Source organism: Hippoglossus hippoglossus, chromosome 5 (assembly GCF_009819705.1).
Source record: "Hippoglossus hippoglossus isolate fHipHip1 chromosome 5, fHipHip1.pri, whole genome shotgun sequence".
NCBI lineage: Eukaryota > Metazoa > Chordata > Actinopteri > Pleuronectiformes > Pleuronectidae > Hippoglossus > Hippoglossus hippoglossus.
Genome location: NC_047155.1, coordinates 12,317,622 through 12,339,387, shown reverse-complemented (window position 1 = coordinate 12,339,387; position 21,766 = coordinate 12,317,622). Strand labels below are relative to the sequence as shown.

The 21,766-nt window shown below is 41.1% G+C and overlaps 4 protein-coding genes across 9 annotated transcripts; 2 read left to right on the top strand and 2 right to left on the bottom strand.

Annotated features, from left to right (window-relative positions):
- Positions 1-973: 973 nt before the first annotated feature.
- On the top strand, positions 974-9,883 carry ddi2 (DNA-damage inducible protein 2). Of its 3 annotated transcripts, none has more exons than XR_004613859.1 (10): positions 974-1,402; positions 2,704-2,833; positions 3,182-3,514; positions 3,620-3,746; positions 3,842-3,969; positions 4,139-4,267; positions 4,904-5,007; positions 5,140-5,332; positions 6,874-7,014; positions 7,333-9,883. XR_004613859.1 is itself a non-coding variant. In XM_034585676.1 (10 exons), the coding sequence occupies exons 1-9, from the start codon at positions 1,265-1,267 to the stop codon at positions 6,974-6,976; spliced, it is 1,293 nt and encodes a 430-aa protein (XP_034441567.1). In that variant the 5' UTR covers positions 1,002-1,264; the 3' UTR covers positions 6,977-7,014; positions 7,333-9,880. The 3 variants fall into 3 exon arrangements, 2 of the variants coding, with proteins under 2 accessions (XP_034441566.1, XP_034441567.1); XM_034585676.1 differs by having other exon boundaries at positions 1,002-1,402; positions 6,966-7,014; positions 7,333-9,880; XM_034585675.1 differs by lacking the exon at positions 6,874-7,014 and having other exon boundaries at positions 992-1,402; positions 7,333-9,882.
- Positions 9,884-10,423: 540 nt separating this feature from the next.
- On the top strand, positions 10,424-16,038 carry si:ch73-15b2.5 (rho guanine nucleotide exchange factor 5). Of its 2 annotated transcripts, none has more exons than XM_034585677.1 (12): positions 10,424-11,032; positions 11,122-11,259; positions 11,332-11,396; positions 11,487-11,785; positions 12,656-12,816; positions 12,895-13,047; positions 13,121-13,250; positions 13,343-13,489; positions 14,052-14,144; positions 14,265-14,413; positions 14,608-14,772; positions 14,862-15,498. In XM_034585677.1, exons 1-12 carry the CDS (start codon positions 10,818-10,820, stop codon positions 14,917-14,919), a joined length of 1,773 nt encoding a protein of 590 aa, XP_034441568.1. In that variant the 5' UTR covers positions 10,424-10,817; the 3' UTR covers positions 14,920-15,498. The 2 variants fall into 2 exon arrangements, with proteins under 2 accessions (XP_034441568.1, XP_034441569.1); XM_034585678.1 differs by having other exon boundaries at positions 10,426-11,032; positions 13,343-13,417; positions 14,862-16,038.
- On the bottom strand, positions 15,435-17,613 carry cplane2 (ciliogenesis and planar polarity effector 2). Of its 2 annotated transcripts, XM_034585679.1 has the most exons (6): positions 17,507-17,613; positions 17,246-17,452; positions 16,797-16,949; positions 16,534-16,658; positions 16,271-16,410; positions 15,435-15,983 (listed from the first exon to the last, which is right to left on the bottom strand). In XM_034585679.1, exons 2-6 carry the CDS (start codon positions 17,355-17,357, stop codon positions 15,761-15,763), a joined length of 753 nt encoding a protein of 250 aa, XP_034441570.1. In that variant the 5' UTR covers positions 17,358-17,452; positions 17,507-17,613; the 3' UTR covers positions 15,435-15,760. The 2 variants fall into 2 exon arrangements, with proteins under 2 accessions (XP_034441570.1, XP_034441571.1); XM_034585680.1 differs by lacking the exon at positions 17,507-17,613 and having other exon boundaries at positions 17,246-17,471.
- A 632-nt stretch (positions 17,614-18,245) lies between these two features.
- On the bottom strand, positions 18,246-19,868 carry LOC117761624 (heat shock protein beta-7-like). Of its 2 annotated transcripts, none has more exons than XM_034585682.1 (4): positions 19,568-19,868; positions 19,139-19,272; positions 18,474-18,599; positions 18,246-18,393 (listed from the first exon to the last, which is right to left on the bottom strand). In XM_034585682.1, the coding sequence occupies exons 1-4, from the start codon at positions 19,644-19,646 to the stop codon at positions 18,388-18,390; spliced, it is 345 nt and encodes a 114-aa protein (XP_034441573.1). In that variant the 5' UTR covers positions 19,647-19,868; the 3' UTR covers positions 18,246-18,387. The 2 variants fall into 2 exon arrangements, with proteins under 2 accessions (XP_034441573.1, XP_034441574.1); XM_034585683.1 differs by having other exon boundaries at positions 19,139-19,254.
- Positions 19,869-21,766: the final 1,898 nt, after the last annotated feature.

Here is a 21,766-nt window from a genome sequence, read left to right as displayed (position 1 = left end):
GGACCACAAAGTGAGAATGTGAGTGAGAATAGTTGTTTGTCAACTCATCACCAGATTGATGAGGTATGTGCAAAAGTGTAGCTCATGCCATTATATAGCCGGTGAATATCTCCCATATTCCCTCCGGTTGATACCGACCTCATTTGACTGATATTTGAAAATCAAATCTCTCATTTCCTCATAGTTGTGTAGTTTGTGTGTTAAAATAAAACTTTTATCACCTAAGATCAAGAAATGTGAAAGAGGTCTGAGACTTTCGGACTCTCAACATAAATTAAAATGGTGCCTTCAAATGTCATTGGAGCAAAAGAAGACTGAATGAAAGATTTTGTTTTGATCTATTTTTTAAATAGTTTCAACTCTTTTTATTCCCCTTTTTTTGGAAAAAACAGAAAAAAACAGGGATAGTGTTGACAGCACATGTAAGACGTAATCAGTTTATATCTATACAGAGATGTGTTGAATGACAAAATGAAACGGTATGATAATAGTAAAATAAAATAAGGCAAATAAAGATATACCTAAGAGATAGAAAGAAGCATTGTTGTGTAAGTATAAAGAAAGAGGATTAGTTAGTGGTGTCAGGGAACACTGATTGAAGTTCTAAGATTATTGGGCTATTATTGAGGCTAATCAGAAAATGCCTGTATGTGAATAAAGAACTTTGCATATAGAATGAAAAACAGTTTTTTAATAGATTTTTTTCAAAGGTTTTATTGTAAAACACATCCTAATCAACAGCAATAAACAATGGACATCAATAAACTCATGAGGGATTGAGGGAAAGAAAAGAAAAGAAATAGTTTAAAAATGTAAATAATACACACACATTAACTTGTTAATGTTTTGCTTTATGATTTATTTACTGTTTGAACCTCGCTTCAATATGTGTAATTTTCAACAATTCCGGTAGGGGGTGGTAGTATAACGCTAACATTAGAAGAAGAAACCGCTCGCGACAGTAAATTCTGTTATTACGACATGTCGTAAACCAGCCGGATGAAATGCGGCACCTCTGAGCAATATGTGATGTTGTTTAGTTAAAAGAGAAACTGTCACATCAGGCTCGTGCTTAGTAAGTGCCAAGCAGTCACCGTGTTCGCGTTGCTTTGCCCCGTCACGCTACTTCCGCTCCTGAAACACGTCTTTACGTTCGGGCAGGAATCTAAAGAATAACTGGGGCTTTTCCTCTGTGAAACTACATTAACCGCAGTCTGTCACAGCGGGTTCGTCCGGTGATCGCGCCCCTCTCCTCCGACAAACGATGCTGGTCACCGTGTTCTGCGCTCCGAGGGACCGACCAGAAACCACCTTCGCCCTCGATGTGTCCCCGGAGCTGGAGCTGAGAGACTTTGTGGCACTTTGTGAGCTGGAGTCCGGGATCCCAGCGGCGGAGATCCAGGTCAGACCCGAGCTTCGCTGCGGCCGCCGAGCTAACGCTGCTAACGGCTAGTGAGCTAGCTAACGCGCTAGCATGAATCGTACTTTCGCTGTTTTCGCGGAGGCGGTGTTGCGAAAGTATTTGTCAACAACAGACACAATTGCAGACGCGTGTGTCCAACAGATGACACCGAGTTTCAAATTGACAGTGTTGCCTTTGGGCATCTTTAACTTAACTGGAAGTCAAGCTAGCTGCTGTCTAGTAGTTAGCTTGGGTTGTTGAGCTTCACTTTGTTTGAATTAACACAATTAACAGATTATGTTGTTGCGTTTTAAACCCATTCTTTTTAAATCCAGCGTCAAAAAACCATGTTAGTAAACGGCTTCTCAACATCACTCAGTAAATGCGGAAGGAGGAGGCCCGACAATGACTGTGTTTACTTTCTCTTTACTGTTTTGTACATTTATTTACATTTGCTTAGCTTTGTGGCCCTAGGTTTAGCTGTGTATTTGTATTTCATTGTATATATATTATTGAAACAGTACTGTGTGTAACTGCAGAGCGGTCAGAAACAAGGGTCCACTATACTTGGCCTGGGACGTAGGAGGATCATTCCTGGCATTCATTTGATTTTAACAAATTATTATTTTTTTATTTTGATAACTAGCTAATGATTTAAGTCACTATATGAGCAAAACATGTTAAATCTGTTCAAAGTCCACCTGCTATGTTATGAGTTTCTTTTTCTCGTTGCTCAATGTGATAACAAGATTATTATCTTTGTGTATTGTGTTGTTGGTTGAACAAATGAAGCAACCTCATGGCGGCACCTTGTGCTCTCGAAAACTAATATCTCTTCTTTCAGATTATCTATAGACCAAATTATTATCTGAGAAATTAATCAATGATAATTATATATTTTTGCTGCTGCCCTTAAAGTGTACAAGTGGTGACATTTAGATACTTTAGCCAAGCAAGCCATTATTATTCACTCGGAAAACAAGGGTTTTAAATTCCCTCGCCTCCCTAACATCCGTAGTTACAGTTTGGTGGTTGTTGGCACACTGGAGACAGAAAGTGAGATGAATTGCACCAATACACTTGACACCATGATGAATCATATCTGGCAGTAATTTCACTTTCCAGATCTTGGTTTGAAGGTAGCTCTTCCATCATCTTGATAACCATCTGAAACTTCTAAGGCAATCCACTGAAACCTTTTCAATATATAAATAAAGTTATAATTGTTATTTTTTTGAAGTCCTAGACATTGAAACTGTATATTTCATTTAATTTACTGCCCTGTATATTTCTATGTCCAGATCACATATGTAGAACAGACCCTTAAAGACCCCACTCGTGCCTTGGGGACCTATGGTGTTAAAGATGGAGATGTGGTGGTTCTCAGGCAAGCTGACAGAAGGCCACCACCAACACAGCCAGCCTTTCCAGGTAATGCATGTGTTTGTAAAAATCACATTAAAGAAATACTGAGGTTTCAAGTAAGTAGAAGAATCTTCAATTTAAAATGTTATTTTGCACCTAAACAACACAAATAAACCTGCAGTAATGCTGCTAGTTCTAGTAAGAGAAGTAGACCTGCAGTTTTTTTATGTGGGAGGGGTGGGATACACAATCAAGGTCGGTATCGAAAGTATGTGGGGGGGAGGAAGGAGCAGTTATATCGTAAGAGTCAATTGGGTAATGTTAGTGTAAACAAAAAGTAACAATATTAAAAAAAACATTTATTTGTTTTATGCAGTGACCTAAACTCTGTCTCTGTCCTCTCTGCCCATTTAGGTCTGCCCCATATCGACTTTCGCTCCATCACAGTCCCGGGCACCTCTGCATCAACCAGTCAGCGTAGTGCCATCAGGCCACAACAACAGGCTCCACCACAGCAGCAGTCACCGCCGCAGCCACAGCCTCAGGCCCTGCCCCAGCCGCAGCCGCAGCCGCAACCGCAGCCTGCTGCTCAATCTTCCACGCCAACAGCCTTTCGCGGCTCCTCTCCTCAGGGGCTGGACGACCCTGCCTTACTCCAGCAGATGCTGTTATCCAATCCCCATGAGCTTTCACTCCTGAAGGAGCGAAACCCACCTCTTGCTGAGGCCCTTCTCAGCGGAGACCTGGGTAAAAGAAACAAAAACAGCCATCACATGCCATGATTCTTTTACTGTCAATAAGATATGAATCCACCATGTTAGTATAACTGTCTGTCTTTGTAACCGTCCTCAGAACGTTTCACCAAAGTGCTGCTGGAGCAACAGCAGGATCGAGCTAAGAGAGAGCAAGAGAGGATCAGACTTCTTACTGCTGATCCTTTTGATTTGGATGCACAAGCAAAGATAGAGGAGGATATTAGGTATGGTCTAAATGCTGTAGAGGTTTTTTTTTTTACCACTTATATTCACATCTTCTTTACAAAGTGTCTTACCTTTGGATTTGTACGTGTTCCAGGCAGCACAATGTGGAAGAAAACATGACAATTGCAATGGAGGAGGCCCCAGAAAGCTTTGGCCAGGTGGTTATGCTCTACATTAACTGCAGAGTCAATGGCCACCCTGTGAAAGCTTTCGTTGACTCAGGTAATCAGCATTAAATCCTGACACTGACACGCTTGTTTTTAGCAGATATGTAAACCATAATATCGTCTGCTATTTCAACCTCACTAATTGATGAATTTATATATCCAACACTGGGGGTTCCCCTACAATATTAAATGGTTAAACATATCCTGACGTTTCCAATTTTTAGGGGCTCAGATGACCATCATGAGCCAAGCATGTGCTGAGCGCTGCAATATTATGCGGCTGGTGGACCGACGCTGGGCCGGGATCGCTAAGGGTGTGGGCACCCAGAAGATCATTGGCAGAGTTCACTTGGGTTGGTGTCAAATAGTCTCAAGCCTTTTTCTAAATGAATATGACATAGTTGTAAAGTTGAGTTTACCTCAGTTGCTGGATGTCTTTAAAGTCAACCTCCTATTTGTGTGTAGCCAGTTATGTTTTTAAGTATTCAGCGTCCCACTGGCTATAACGGTTCTCCCTTGAGATTCACGGGAAGCTGGAGGCAGTCCCCGCTGATTTGGGGCGGAGGCAGGTACTTTTAGGATTTTGTACAATTTGTGGTTATGAAATCACATATTAAGAAACTTAATCACAGTTTAACAACCAATGGGTTAAACTAAGTATTGTTTCCATTGGAGAAGATGAATTCCTAATTGTAGGGCTGAACCGAATGCTGCGATTATTGCCATGATTTTCAATGTCAAAATCAGTGTTTAAATGCTGCCAATCATACAAGAAATAGTAGTCCAACTTTTTTATTATGCAGCAACATCAATTATTTCTATAATTTATGAACACAACTTGCATCTGTGAAAGTGCTGTATTCCAACAAAGTTAAACGTTCTATTCTATCATTCTATCATCCTATTACTTCAACTGCATCCATATTCAAGCCTGTCTACCTGATAGTTCAGTGTTGTTGACATAGTGTTGTCCTGTTGCACTCATCTAGCTCAGGTCCAGATAGAAGGGGACTACCTTCCTTGTTCTTTCTCCATCTTGGAAGACCAACCGATGGACATGCTGCTTGGCCTGGATATGCTGAAGAGACACCAGGTGTGAGGCCCTTCTGTCTGATCACAGTGTGCACTACTGCATTGAATTATACAGGGGGCTTTCTTTTTCCAATGTATAAGAAGAAAAATTATACAGATTCATTATTTGTTCCTTCTTTTTCCTTTTTTGCAGTGTGCTATTGATCTGAAGAAGAACTTGCTGCTAATAGGCACTACGGGCACTGAAACCCGTTTCCTGTCTGAGGCGGAGCTGCCAGAGTGCGCCCGACTGGCATACGGAGCAGAGGGTCGTGAAGACGCCCGTCCAGATGAGATAGCTGACAGGGAACTGGCAGAGGCTCTTCAGAGGTCCATACAAGAAAGCGGTATGAACCTGCTTCTCATTTCTGCACCTCAGCCTGTTTTTACGGAGGTTTTTCCAGTTGAGGTGCAACTACGTTTGCATGTGCCACATAAAGCTTCTTACTCTCAACAATTTATGTGGTCATCTGAATCATCACATAACCACCTCATGTCATCACCACAGCAGATAAACTGTGTTTCCAGAATAATGTAAGATCGGGGCACTAAAAGATTTTGAGCATATCTAAGCATCTAAAAGAAGATAAATAAACTCTTGGCTGAAATAAATGTTTCAGGCTTAAAGAAGAACACCCATGAGTCAAAACTCTATCTCGGTATCAAAGTTATTGAGGAAAAGCCTAATTAGCAGCTTTCTTCTCCAAAGGACCGTTAATTGGGGGTGATTCTTAGGCAGTAGACAAGCCACATAGTAGTTTTCTGTACGTATTTAAGACCCATCAGAGGCAATTTTTCTTCACTGTTGGACAGTCCATTAATGTTAAGATCCTGGGCTCATTCTGCCTGGTTTTTAGTACCATGTACCATGTATGTTGATGGTTGATTCACTGTATTCACTTTGGATAAAAGCCTGAACTTAAAGGTGCTGAACTATGTCACGCTTCACCGACTTGTGAAAAAAACAAACAGGTGAACAGCTCTTTGTGCAGCAAACAAACTGCCCATTTCCAGCAGGCATGTTTACAACAGGTGCTGCACTAGCTCATACAGATTGTCTGTTGAGCAGCAGTGCAGATGGATCTCTGAATGAGTGTGTGAACAGCACTCGAAACCACCTACAAATACAAACTAGGAGGAAGAGCTAATGCTAAGAAATGTAGGGGGTAAGTTGTACAGTCAGAAATGTGCTTTCTATTTATCTTCTCAAAGTTAAGACAATTTCTTCTAATTATGATTTCTGAAGAATGAAAAAAATGTATAATGTATAAAGTGTATAATTGTTGAAAAGAATATCTCAACTGTGTGAGAAAAGCTACAGAGGAAATGCTGCTGGTGATTAAAACAAGACATTCAAATTACATTCCCAGGAAACTGCTTTGGCCCAAATGTATGACCATACACATTGTGCTTTTCATGTGTATGCTTTGCCAAGTTGTTGAGTGTTGACATAATAATTATGTTATCATCAAAATGAAAAGGCAACTTGAATGACTTTCATGGTCTCAGATTTGTGAGATAGTTCTCTGATAATAAGATGATGGTCTCACTAACCTAAGCTAGCAAGACTAGCTTAGGTTAGTGAGACCATCATCTTATTATCAGAGAACTAGAGAAATTTAGCAAGACAGTCAGCCATGTCCAGTAATGGCTGCAGATTACAAATAGAATCCAAACAAACAGAAACAGTGGAGTTGTGATGCCTTTTTGTGGCATCAATCAACTGATAGTCTCATTATCTTACGATTAAGTGCTTTGATCAATCCTCTTTCTGACGTTGCCTCAGGTTTAGTGATTGCACTGTCATCCCTTTCAGAACATAAGATCAAGTTGTTTTTTTGGATGACACTTTTCACATCTGTGTGTGTGTGTGTGTGTGCGTGAAAAGGCTGATAGGTTGGTGCATGCCCCGTGTGCGACTGCTAACTTTCTCCGTCCCTTTGCATGATGCGTGTGGTGTGTGCCTTAACCCCTGAGCAGGACAGCACTGATGCATTTGGAGACAGCTGGAGAGGGCCCTACCAACCAGGTACTGCAAATTCGCAAGTCCATTGCCAGTGCTAAGTCCATTGCTTTTTTTATTACTTTTGATTTGCTGTTATTTTGCTGCTGGATTGGTTAATTGATGTTGTACTTTAATGTTTTACTTTGTGTATTCTGATACCAATAACCTTTAAAGCGGTAGAACATCTGTTATTATATTTCCAGACTTTCAGCGAGGACATTTTTGCTTTGTGTTGTTTCCAAAACTTTGAATGAAAATGAACATTATTTAAAGTAGTGCTCCCAGACAAGATTCACATAAATTCCTGCTGTTGAATTCTGCTACTGTTTTCTCTTACAATAGACACTGCAGATGGACAAACTACCTCACCACAGCCCCCATCATTTACATTACCCAGAACCTTAGACCAAATGTCCTCATCCACCTCCCCCACCCAAGGCCCTTCCTCTGGCCAGCCACAAACCGTGGAACCCTCTCAGTCTGCCCCAGCCGCCATGGAGCAGGCCTCAGCACCAGGGCAGAGCCAGGACCAACATGGCGTTCAGGAGCTTCCTCAACCTTTGTGCCCCGCAGAGGCTGCTGGTTCTACAACTCATCAGGTCCAACCTCACCCTCTGCCGCTCCATAGCAATTCCGAAATGTCCCCTGTACCCAGTCCATCAACAGACGTCCTCCCAACACAGTCCCCTCCTGCAGACATGACAACATCGTCCCAGTATCCAGAGGGTGAGGAACATTGTACAGCCTCAGAGGGTGATGCTGAATCATTTGAGGTACTGAACAGCTCAATGACCTCCCAACCAGAGGAACTATCCCCCATTCAACCCATGGAGCAGGAGACGATTGAGCCCCACACCGCTAATTCCACTGAAGCCTGTCAGAGTGCTGCTAGCCAACCGGACTCAGTTGAAATGGAGTCTCCCACCGCATCCCACGGCGAGGTGACCACCGAGAGGGACCCACCTGAAGCAGAGCGCCGCTCCAGCTCCGACAGCATCCCCTCGCTGGCAGCAGCTCTGATGGAGCTCCATGAGCTGCTGGTAACCAACAGCTGTGCTCAGTCCCAAAGCCGCAGCACCTCCTGCTCCCCGTCACATCCCTTCAGACAGGACGCAGACGAATTGGTCACCGAGCCCCGCACCCCAACACCTGAAGACACCCAGCCTACCCCCTCCACTGCTATTACTATTACATCTGGTGCAGAACCAAGCGATGCCAAAGCCAACCATGCTGCTGCTGTGTCTGATGAGGGACCATCTAAGTGTCTTGTGTCCGACCTCTCTGGCCAGGATGAGTATCTTGGTGGAGATGAAGCAGAGACTGTGGAGGAACAAGGGCCACCTCAGCATCCAGATGGCTCTGGGGAGAGGGGGGCAGATAGAAGTGGGATAAATGAAGTCGGTAACATCAGCATCTCTCAGCCTGAGCCAGAGGCACCTCCTGATCCTGCTGCAGACCCGGAGCTCAGGGAACCTCCTGAGGGGCAGCAGGGGACAGTGGCAGCAGATGGACAAGCCTCTGGCACCAACAGCCCAGACACTCTTGGCCCCCAGACTGATCAGACATTTCTCAGCCCTCTGTCAATAACAGCTGGCTCATCTGAGGAAGTCTCTAGCACCACGTCCTCCTGTGTCCCTCCTCTTGCTCAGGCTGCCCAGCCTTCATCTGCAGCCCCTCGTCACCCGTCTCCACATCCCTTTACAGAACCATTTCCTGCTGAGCACATCCAGAGAATCCAGGCAGCTGGCTTTTCTGCCAGGGAGGCTGCAGAGGCACTGGAACAAGCCCATGGGGTTGTGGAGCTAGCTCTGCTGGCACTACTAGCCCGCAGTATCACTGTGCCCACCTAGACTCAACCACTCGTGTGAGTCCCCGGCCTCTGAACTCAGCATCTGTCTTATTTATACCTTGTTACTGATCCAGATGTCTCAGCTCCTTTTTACCAGGGAGCACATCTAAACACAGGGAAATGCTGTCTCTTGGTTTGTCATGAAGAATATCCAAGAACAAACAGGACAACCGCTAATTCTTTTCTGGATATGTGAGGTGTGTTTGCATGCAGATGTTTTGGTGCCCACCCATTTCATTTGTTTTTAGAGATTTGGTATTATAGATAGATTTTCTTCTTTATTTGTTGTCCAACTTTGACATTTTATTCAATGCCCAATATATAAATGGTTCTTGAACCGCTAAACTTTGTTATAATTTGTCATTAAAGCAGCATCATTTCTACACCCCATGCTGGACTGCCCCAGTCTGGTGAGCTTTAGATCATTCAGCACAAACATGGCTATTTGAAACGATTTGCTGATTTTTCTTCTTTTTTTTGTTGTTGATTTTATGTTCGTTGCCCCGTCAATTTACAAATCAGAACCTGTTCATGGAGAAGCTGCAGTTTAGTAGGGTTGATCATTTCTGATACAGTTTACAAATCACACACAAGAGGAAACCCCTAAATTCACAGCCATTCTCACACTGAAATATTGAGTGAGCCACACGTGTGTATGTCTGTGTTGAAGTATGATCATCATCATTTTTTGAATCCAGTTTGTGTATTGGAGAAGGGATCTTGTACTGTATGTATCATTCTCCACAGTTTGAATGCGCTGCCATGTATTGATTACATATCTGTTTGTAGCTCCTGTTCAGAAAGTCCATGTTGTGTCAAATCATCCTAGTGTGTGTTCATACCTTTAAACGCATCCACTTTCATTTTGTAATCTGTTAGAATTTAGCCATTCGCAACTGTCAAATCTTTTGTCACTACTTTCATCGTATTATCAAGGATTTTAATGGCTTTATTTGAGTCAAGCACCGACAATGTTCAGGCAGATCGAATTATTTACTTTTATGAAATTTTAAATTGCAAATAAAATGGAACTAGTATTTGTATACCATGTGATACAAGTCATTTTTCAAACCGAAATGATATGACCTGATATAAGAAAGTTATATCAGGCGTCACTTTGGGCTCAAGGAAATTGTGATGGGAATGTTTCAGTATGTTTATACAAGCAGTGGCTCATAATTGGCAGATAATTTACCAATGCAGTGGAGGGATGGAAATGCAGTACATTTACTCTGCTACTGTACTTAAGTGCATTTTCATATATCTGTGCTTCACTAGATTTATTTTGGGGTACTTTTACTCCACTACATACATCAGAAAATGTCTGTACTTTCTACTCCACTACATTTTTACAATTCATTTAGCTGATATTTCAATTGTTTTATTTATATATATATATATATATATTTTTTTTTTTTTTAAGTAATCAATATAGGGGGTTAATTCATCCAATCAAAGTACAGTGTTGAAGTAATCAAGAAGTACTTTACTTAAGTAAGTAAAATAAGTATAAATATATAGACAGAAATGTACTCGATTGAAAGTGCCTTGCCTTAGGGAATAGGCTACACTCTGCAAATACCTTTACTTTTAATACTTAAAGTATATTTAAACGCTAGTACTTACTTTTACTCAATTAGTAAAGTTAATGTGGCACTTTTACCTGGGAATTTTTGTTGATCTATTTGTACTTTTACTCAAGTAAAATGTTTGAGTAATTCATTGATTAAGATAATCAAGACTGTGTGTTGTAGCACTAATCTAGTCTTTCTGTCATCGTCCATCAATGATCCAAGACCTTTGCTCCTGTGAGGAGTATCCCAGCTGACTCTGGTCTGTGTGATTGCTGCTGACGGCTCAGAGTCCACTGAACTGAGACCATTTAACCTCAGTGATTGTGAGGCAGACGGAGGAGAGAGGTGCTGTGGACAAACACGTCACAGAGCAGAGTTTTAAAATAGTTTCATGCTGAAGCGTCATGGCTCAATCTGATTACAGAGAGGAGAACCTTAGCTCTTCGAGCAGTAGCATCATCGCTAATCTACATTCCTACTTTGGAAATATTCATGTACCGACCACGCATACGAGAGAGCAGCTTTCAGCAGAGTTCCCCACTTTGGAGACGGATGGTGCACAGGACAGTGGAGCTCTTGATGAGAGCGACGACTCCCTGCAGCAGCATGAAGACAACAGGTAAAGATCTCAAGTACTGTAGAAAACTACATTCAGCTTTTTACATTTATGTAGGATTTTGGTAATGAAACATATTTGTCCTCCGACAGCTCTGCCATAGACATATCGTCTGCCATGAGGTCGGTGGCTTTAAAGGGCACATGGAATTTGGCAAAAATGCTCTCAGTGCCCAAGCTGCTCTCTGTTCTCATAGTTGATGACGAAGATCAGGATACAAATGCAGCCGGGTAAGAGAGGGAATAAGTTATCATTTATATATTCTGTGTACTCTCTAAATGTGGCTTGCTTATTCAAACCAGGGAGGGAGAGCCAGTAGAGGAGGAAGAGTGGAGCGTGTCGTTCCAGTCAAAGTACATCCAGTTTTGTAAGCATACCTTTCTCCTCGAGGCCTCTTGTAAGTCATTGAGTTTATCGTCAATGAAAAGAACCTGTTGTATCTCTCTCCACTCTGCAGTCCCTCTGTATCAGGACTACTGTCTGCAGGCGGTGAAGAATGATCTGCACAGTCTCGACAGGAGTTTTCTGTCTGAACTGATAACGCCGCTGTATCTGCAGGGTCTGCAGTTCCGTCTCGGCCCTAGTTCTCATTCTGAGACCACATCTCCACAGTCGCACCCTGCTGAAGCGACGCCATCCTCGCCTTCAGCTCACCCCATCAGGGTGACTCCATGCACCCTTTGGCAAGATCTAGATGAGGTGAAGGAGTCTGGCCTGCTCTGCAGTTTGACTGCCAGAGAGATTCGCCTTCAGGAGGTATGATGGTCTCTATTTCATGCTTTTACTGAGACTTAACTTGGGATGTTTGGAAATGTAATTAAATATGAAGAGCTAGAGTGTAACCTCCCCAAGGCCTCAGTCTTTTTAAATTGGCTCACGCTGCACCAAATTTTACACTCACATAGATATCACTTTCCTCAATGTGCCAGATTTTTTTCATCCAGATATTTCCTGGGAAAACCTTGAACATTTTGAAACAAATCTCTATTTTACAATATTAAAGAAAGTGAAAAGAAAACCCTTGGTCCCTACCTACTCTGAGTAGCAGGCTCATGTACAGTCTATGGTCAGGTTCAGCTTCACATTGTTTTACCTAAACTCATCTTTTGTTCCTTTCAAGCCACATCATATGGATATTAGCAACATTTAGCACGTAACATCTTATTAGCCTGCAATGGTAAGATGCTGGATATTCTTACCGCAATCATGTTAAACTTTTTGTGTTTACCTCTGAAGTTTATCTTGCTCCTTATAGCATATAAGCTTATAGGAGCTTATATATTGTACATTTGTGACCTGATTATAAAATGCTAAGTAACTTTCAATAATATAGGCAAAATGTCACTCATTAAGGAATGAAAAGTGGCTTAGTTGGGGATTATTTATAACGCCAGATTAATCTGTGTAATATGTTTTCTATAGTCTTGGCAAATGTAGGTTCTTAGCCAAGGTGAATACATTTTCAACCCATTATACACAGACTATTCACACTCAGTACTTACCTGGATCATTTCAGTGTTTTGGTTTTCAATGGGATTTAAAGACTTTTATAAAAATCGAATTTATCCTTCAACATCCAGGGAAACAAACTGGAGAAATAATTTTCTTGCTTTTCTTCATTTGAAGTCCATGTTTGAGTTGATTGGTTCTGAAGCGTCCTACTTGAGGAGCCTTGGAGTCGTAGTCAATCATTTCCAAGCATCGAAGGCACTGAAGCAGACCCTGTCGCCGATGGAGCATCACTTTTTGTTTTCCAACATTCGTCGCGTCATGGCAGCCAGTGAAAAGTCAGCGCTCCACACACACAACCTCCTCTATATTTGAACTGGTTGTGTTGACGTCAATACTGAGCTAGTGTCTCGTAGGTTCCTCATGGATCTGGAGACGCGACTGGGAGAGAGCGTGTTCGTCTCTCAGGTTGGAGACATTGTGCTCCAGCATAGTTCCGAGTTTCACAAGCTCTATGTGCCCTATGTGACAAACATCATGTATCAGAAGGACCTGGTCAACAAGCTGCTGTAAGTGTCTGTTCTGTTTTAAACACCGTCAACATTTGTAAATCAAATCCATTCACTCATCGTCTTTTTCAAGGCAGCAGAACAGAGACTTTGTGATTTCACTCAAGAAGCTCGAGAGTGACCCGGTTTGTCAAAGACAGGATCTCAAGTCCTTCCTTGTCCTTCCCTTCCAGAGGATTACTCGTTTTAAACTTCTGCTGGAGGTGGGCATCTGATTGAAGTTTTTATATATTTTTTTAAAATCCTCTTGGTCCAAAATGTTTCATAAATCCTGTTTTTTATTTTTTTATTTCAGAGCATCCTGAAACTGACTGAACCAGACTCGGAATCAATTTCAAATCTTGAAAAAGCAATAGAAGTCATTCATGAGGTAACGCTGTTCACTCTCAAGTGCACAAATGTGAATAATCATGCCAAGATAGAAGTCAACAGGGCAATGACAGTTAAGTAATGTCGTGTAAATTGTGGTTATGAAACTGATTAAACGAAGTAAAAAAACTCGCAATGTGAACTATCGCAACTTTTGATTAACATTTTTAATGTTTCATTTAGATTGAACATCAGAAGCTGCTGAATTAGTCCAAAATGTTTGTTCAACAAGGAGATTTCATGAGTCCTTGTTTTCAAATTCTATGTAAAATTGCACGTCATTAATTGATTTTACTGTTGTGGTAGATTGTTTATCTGAGGCCTCATGTGTGGGTGGGGGTGTATGTGTGTGTTTGTTATCAAGCCATGCAGCAAGTTAAAACAAGCCCAGTCTTAAAAGATTACAACATTAAAGTGATGTGCACATTCATTTACCAGTAACTGTTCTCCAGCATTGTTGGTCTGAGGTGGGTTGTTTGCATGTTGAGTAGTTTAGGTTTAATTTGATGATAATATTCCTGCCCATAAATACAAATCTGAATGCAGGCCTTTGACCTGTATCATTATTTCTACTCTGTAATATTGCTGCACATGTAAAAGGTCAGAATACTTCATCACTGTTATTCTCTCACCAGATTGTGACCGACTGTAACAAGGGAGTTCAAAAAATGAAACAAATTGAGGAGCTGGTCTGCCTGGAAACGCTGCTGGATTTTGACAAAGTGAAGGTGACGAGATTTATTTTTCTTTTTTTTTTTTAACTTTAAAACAGGCTTCATTGTTCTCAATACAACCTGTAGATGGCAGTACAACTTTTTATTACCACCACCTCCTCCTCTTCCATCCAGGCAGTTCCTCTGGTTGTGAGTGGGCGGTTTCTGGTGCACCAGGGTCCCATGAGACAGCTGACTGTGGAGGGGACTTACAACTCCAGAACATCATTCATCAGCGTCTACTTCCACCTCTTCAATGACCTCCTGATCATCTCCTCCAAAAAGTATTTGAGAAACACTCGTTTTTAACAAATTTAAATATTCAGTAAGTAAACAGTATACTTCTGCAGTCTGGAAAGGTGTAAGATATATAATTATAATTTCCAGATGAGAAACCAAACATCCCAGCCAGATGCTTTAGTTAATTGTTGGCCATTAATCACCACTAATGTGTGATCTCTCTCTGCATCATGCTCAGGGATCAGCGGTTCATAGTTCTGGATCACACCGAGTTCCCTGCACATGTGCGTGTTGAGCACCTGAAGACCCAAGTCCTGAATTTACCTTCAGACTCCATCCTGCTGCATCTGTCCCAAAGTCAAGTAGGACATCCCACTGCCATGATATTTGTCACATACACAAGGTTAGAGAGAACTCCCAGTGATTCATCAATTAATTCTCTTATGATCAGCCAGTTATTCATCGGTCATTTCTTTCTTTCTTTAACCACAGGTCAGATAAAGAGGCCTGGATGAAGTTGCTGTCACGTGAACGGTGCATGACAATTTAGATTTTTAGCCGTCAAACTTTGATTGTTTTAAATTGCACGTTAATAACTTTTCGATAACTAACTTTAATGTTCACCCTTGAGATTGATTGGAATTTGACTGCACTTCAAAATGTTCAAACTCGCATGACAACATAAGACATAACACAAGAGAATTCTAACAAGCACAAATTCACATTAGCAGACACATGGAGTAAGGGAATCATTTTTTTTACTTGTATTTAACACTGGCATCTTAAGCAATGTTCTGTTTTCTAATTATTAATATGTTCTGACCTTATTACATCGACTTAAAGCACAAATGTCTAAACCAAACACTGATCTTCAATGTGAAATATGATTTCATATTTAGCACAAACTTAAATTAACATTCAGTCTGAGAACTTTTATGATATTGATGATTGACTGATGTAGTATATTGTTTAAAATGTATAACCTGGTTAAAGATAATAGATGTCTTATATTTGACTGTACAGCGGAGGAAGGGGACCACAAAAATAATGTAAAGTCGACATGACTAAACAAGAGGCACTTGGTGTTTATTTCTTTCAACAAAACAACTAATAAATACTGAATCTGGATTTTAAAGACTAAGCAATGATGGTATTCCAGCTTTATCACATATAATATATGATCAGTCCCAGATAGAATCTGGTCTTAGATCATGATGTCGACACATCAGCCTGCTAACATACCATGAGAAGTTAAGACCTTTGAGCATAAGCATCCATCTCTAATGCCTCCATCTCATCCTGAGGGAGCTGAGATTCTCCCAGACCAGCTGCGGAGCACAGTCCCTCAGCGGCAGACACCCTGGGGTCCATTTCACCTCAACTCCTCTGCATCAGAGAAGAGTCACTGCCTCCTGCTGTGACGGGTGGCGGGCGGATCCAGCTGTGACACAGTCCTGATGCCACAGCTGCTCTGCCAGGCAGTTGAGGAGCAGAGCTACGTCACCCAGCCCATCGCTCACCTCCCCTCCCACACGCAGCAGCGGCAAACTCCATGTCTCCTCAAAGTCCCTCACGTCTCTCTCTGCCACGTCACAGTGCATGAAGAGATCAAATCTAAACCAGAATTAAGGACCAATGCATGTCTGTATTTACTTAGTTTAAAAAAAACCTTAGGGTAAATGACAGTGTTTCAGCTGCATATCCTTAATTTGTATGTACAATATGAGTAGCACAAGTTACTCCTGTGTATATTGAATGAACTGGTGACCAAACCCTTTGACATGAGTACATAACTGTGATCGTTACTTTAATAAAATGACTATAAATATCTTGAAAGTTTAAAAAGCTTACGAGTTAAAGTGCTCAACTGAAACTGTCTATAAAAGAACACAAAAGGATACTTGGTGCCGACCACCAGTTTTGCGACTCGACCCACAGACGGCCCGGTCCACTTCCCAATCTGATTTGACAGGTCGTCGAAGGACGGCCTGTCAGTGAAGGAAAACAGGAAAAGGACGGCGTCCACCTGCTCCTTACAGGACTGAAAGACACAGGACAGGGATGGGACACTAGGTCTATGTGATGATTCCAAAGTACTTTTGATACAAATGTAGTCGTTCACAACTCGGTTGTATAAAGAAAAAAACTTTATATTTATACATACCGGAAGCAAATGGTCAAATCTACGCAAGGCGTTCTCTCCACAGTCCCACAGCTGTAGACGGAAGAAAAGCACTCGTCCACTTTCTCTCAGCTTCACCGGCCAATACACCACGGTCGTCTCAATACCTTCAATAACAGGAGATGCACATTAGTCGGACCCTGTGTAAAGATATTACAGTTTTAAGTGGTTTGATTTATTTAAAAAGTATTCCACTAAGTCACACTGGTTCAGGAGCCTGTTGCAAAGTCGGGGCAGGGACCCACCTGTAGTCTCGTAGTGCACAGGTGGAATATTGCGGCCTGCGAGTCGTGCAGCCAGAGCAGTTTTACCAACTCCACTCTTTCCAGAGATGAAGATCTTATAATGAACCGTGTCCACAGCTGCATGCGGGGGCATCACTGGAGACTCCAACAAGCCTGGAAAACACGTTTTAAAATGACCAATAGTGTTTCTCTCTTGGGGTTTAATATGTAAATGTTTTCTCATACTTTCCATGATTTAACTTTTACAGTCTCCAAATCAAGATGGCCAAGAAAATTATTCAACCAACAGAAAATATGGTAATGCCAACACATGAGAAGATTATGTATGTAAGCATACAAGTATTCAAACATATCATTCAATACTCGAGTAACTTCAATTTGTATTCCAGTACTTAAGTAAAACCACGTGTTGCACTGCGGTGTATTTATCAACCGATTCTTAATCCTACCGAAGTTCTTGCGTCGTTTCTTGTGCAGGATCTTGTTGAAATATTCTTTGCTGTCTTTACATCGATGCCAGTCACTGACTACGACTGATCCAGGAGCAGGGACATCTGCCATGTTGTTAGCTCTGAAGCTAACGGAGGTAGCATCACACGGAGCAGGCAGACGAGTGTTTAAAGCTAAGTGGTGTTAGCTTGTGGATATCACAACATGTCGTGTTAACTATAAAGAGCTTTAAATAACTGTGGGCAGAAGTTAGTGCGTAAAACTGGAGCCGCCTCATAAACACTTCCGTAAACCAAAACATCCCATGACAACCGCTCTCGTCACTTCCGCCTGTTTGTCGTGTTGCCTTCAGGTGCTTCAAGAAGTCGTCCATCACAACTTTTATGGAGCTAATCTCTCAAAAAGCTGAATTTCCGGTACATTTAAGACACGAGTTGTAGTTGAAACTAAAAAGCCTCAAAACAGATGATACGCATCTCAAAATAGTCGCAGTCTAAATAAATAGGTTCATATAAAGTAAATAAGTGTGGAAATGGTGCATTAATCACACAGGATTTTACTTACTTCGTGTCTCTCAATGTATTATCACACACGTGGGTCCTAGAGGTAATCCTTTGTTGTTATAATGGTTAAAACTGGCAGAGTTTGAAAAAGCCAGAGAATAACCTGTTCCTAAAGTTAGTAACTCAGTTTATTATACAGGCAGATACTGGTGGCGGCCATCTTTAGCAGAGGTGAGTTTGAAGTTTCAAATATCAGGCCAGATTTTTCAAATGTCACCAGTTGGTTTTCTTTATAAAAAGCTAATTATCTAATATCAGAGAAACAAACAATCACCAGATGACCAAAGTGTATAAACTCGTAGTTAGCAGCAGACCTGCTAAAAACCTAAAAAATGTATTCCATCCATGTTTTTGCAAGTTTCTTTGTGATTTGTCGCTGCTTATTCCTAAATGTCACACCAACCGAAACAAGTTACTTTTTACATTTTATTTCCATTGTTGGTGGCTTCAAGTGCACTGGATGAGGTTTCTCATATTTCCCATAGTCTGTGAATGACGCATTCTGTGATCCTCTACTGGCCGGTAGAGGTCACTAAACCCTAGTGATTCACAGGAGGATCACTGGTGTAGTGGTGAGATTACATCTGTAGAAATACAGAGACAAACATCAGTGGACAGTTTTATATTTGTTCAAACGTGTTGAGCACACAGAGACGGAACAAACCCTGTGAGCTCTGACGGTCACGACCCCACTGCTCCCCATGGACACGGTCACAGACACAGGGTCCACGTCTGATGGCAGAGTGCATCGGTGGGAAAAGGTGTTTGTGACTGTGCCATCTTCTCCCAGCTGATGAGAAAAGTAAGATTATGGGAATTAAACCAGGAAGAAGGTAGAAATTAAACCAGGAAGTGCTTTCAAATTGTATAGAAAGGTGTGGTAATCGAACAAAGACAAAAGCTCATAAATCACAAGTACAAGGTAATATTTGTAACATTTTTTTAATTCCCCAAACCTTTGTGGTGCAGCTAAAGTCAAATTTTCTAAATAACAGCTTTAGAACCATTTAAAATCAAATCTTAGGCATTTACTTCATTATTCGGTTTTTTTGAAGATTTGCAATCCCCTGATTTATTAACCTGCTTTATTACTTTCATTTTGTTCATTTAAATCCTGCTGTTCATCCACTGCTGCCATGCAGAGTGTGAATAATAACCTGCCATCCCAGAATCACCATACCTTTTTGTTTTACATTCCGCGAGCATGCCTCATTCAGCTGCCCTGATAAGTGACTCATTCCAGAGCAGCATCTGTGCGTTTTTTTTGTTTTGACTACACAGATGACATTTGCCATTGTCTGCAGCCCCCCCCCCCCCCCCCCCCCTCACCTTCTCAGCGTGGACCTCCAGCAGGTTGTTTGAGGATGTGATGATCACATCCTCCGGAGAAAATTCGCTCACGTCGACTGTGAACTGGAAAATGTCTCCAATGACCTGGATCTTCCCTGTAGGATACGAATGGTCTGGAACATGTGACAGAATAGAGGACTATTAACTATAAACTACCATTGAATTAAGAGTGTTTCTCCTGGATGGTGCCTAAACATTAAAAAGAGCAAATTAATAAATGTAAAGTGCCATATTCAGCTGATTGCTTTGTCTACAAAGGTTATTGCAGTTTAAAATAAAGTATAGTGAAACTGTTCAGGACAGTTATTTCATTATATCTCGTACAGATTTTGATTCTTGCATGACGATTTCTGATTAGGTTTTCTTAGAATCATACATACTGTATCTACCAATCTCCGTTCAACTGACCTTCGAATTTGTGTTCTCGACTGCAGTGCCGAGGTTTTGATCCTGAATCTCCAGAGAAGATACCTCGACCTTTCTCCATACAGACTGAGGATGAGTATCTCTTGCTGACTGTATCTACAATCCAGGAGAGGTCATTCTAATCTCTTGGATTCTGGTCTCTGATGAAAGACTCTTTTATAGGCGACCGGGAGCTTGTGGGGGCCGCGAGGTGTGAATGTGATGTCCCTGAATGATTCCGCTGGGAAGAAGATGACACAGATTTAAGATATTCAGTGTGTCAGAGCTTTTGTTGAGCTGTTGTCGAAGGTTCCAGTATTTCTCGCCGCACCCCTGACTCCAGGGAGCCTGTGTGTGTGTTGGTGTGTGTGTGTGTGAGAAACGGTGTGAAGGAATAAGCTGTAATTATCACGTGTGATAGTGAAAGAGCTGGCATCCTCAACCTCAAGTCAAGAAATGCAGCATTTTGACCAAATGAGCTTTAAGACAAGACTTTTTTTAAGGGTGGGTGAGTGTCTCAAAAATGACACTGAACTCATTTCCAGTGAAGGCCTTACTGAGGCGGGGGGGGTCAATATGTCGGTGTGGCAGTGGTATGATGGAGCACAGTTGTGTGTAGCTGTGACATTCTGCTCCACCTTGGCAAAGTCACCGAGGTTGATCAGTTCCATCTGGACTTAGGGCTTCACCCTAAACCAGCCCTCATAGGCTGTGCTGCTGAGTGTGAAGAGAAGTCAACTGTCAGAGAGGAAAAACGAGGTGGAACATTTGTTTCAGACTCTCGGGAGTTGTTGTGGTGAATTCATGTGCAAGAGCATGTGTCAGAATAAAGTTCTTTGTTATAATAGTGTAAAGAATATAGAGTGTATGCATGTGTAGCAGTGTTACTAGGATACATGTTATGATGGTGGAAGAATGAAGAGCATTGTGTTAGGAGAGTAAGCATTAATGTGTGTACTCTTTCAGACATTCAGGTACAATACAGTAGACAACATGTCTGTATATACATACATACATATATCCTGTGGTTCTATTTTTATTATCTATTATTTATTTATTTATTATTACTTACTTACTTACTCTCTTGTAATTGTTTTCACTTTAATACCCTACTTTACCCTCTTTTAGTATTTTATATTTATATTTAAAAAAATATATATTAATTTATTTTTATTTCATTATTTAGTTTCTCTCTTTGTCCTATTTTTTTTTTTTTATCTTTATTTCATGGCATTTCATTTTGTCTTTATCTAATCTTTATCATAAAGGATCTCTTTTAGCATTTCATTATTTTATCTTTATCCTTTTCACATCTCTTATAGCATTTTTTATCTTTGTTGTTTTATCTTTCTTTATCTGCCTTTGGTGTAACCTCCTTTCAGATTTATCAGATTTTTGACAGCGCCCCCTCAGTTCCTGTAAATGTTGGTTTGCTCTGAGCATTGATGGGTAGGGTTGTCTTTATTGTTTTTATTTTGTGAAGTTAAAGGGTGTCATTGTTCGTATGTAGTGAAGTGCTTTACAAATTGTCTGATTGATGGATACAATATGTAGAGGTTGTTTTTCCTGGACAGTTTAAATAAGATCAGTGTTTTCATCAGTCTTTACCACAGTTATCATCCTATGTTAACATTTTGTACGTAATAATAAGGAAATGTAAGTGAATGTCAGTCATTTTTTATGAGAACTAGAGAAAATGAATCCATCTGATAGTTGTTGAGGTATTTCATTCGGTTTTACAAACCTCAACCTCATGGTGGCACTAGAGGTCATGTCACCAAAGTCAGTAAGATTCACCCTCTGGGGAGCATGAATGTCATTGAAAAGTGTTAACCCATCCAATAGTTGCTACGATGGTTAATAACAACACTGATATAAAAACAAAAACAAGTCGACGACGGCCGAGTACGAGAAAGTGATCCAGTCACAGGCAACACTTTATTTCATCACAAAAATACACGGCCTGGCAAATATTCGCCAGGTCAGACTTATTTCTCATGTAACAAATGTCATAAATATAAAGTAAAAAATAAATATTAAATAAGAATGGACAGTTGAATTAAGACTTGTTGTAAACAAACAAATGATGTGAGGAAAACGCATCATGTGAAACACAGACTAACCAGAAGAATGTGTGATGCTTTGCCCTGAGTGGAACGCTTATTCCAAATATAACAGCAAGTCTCATTGAAAACAAAAAGT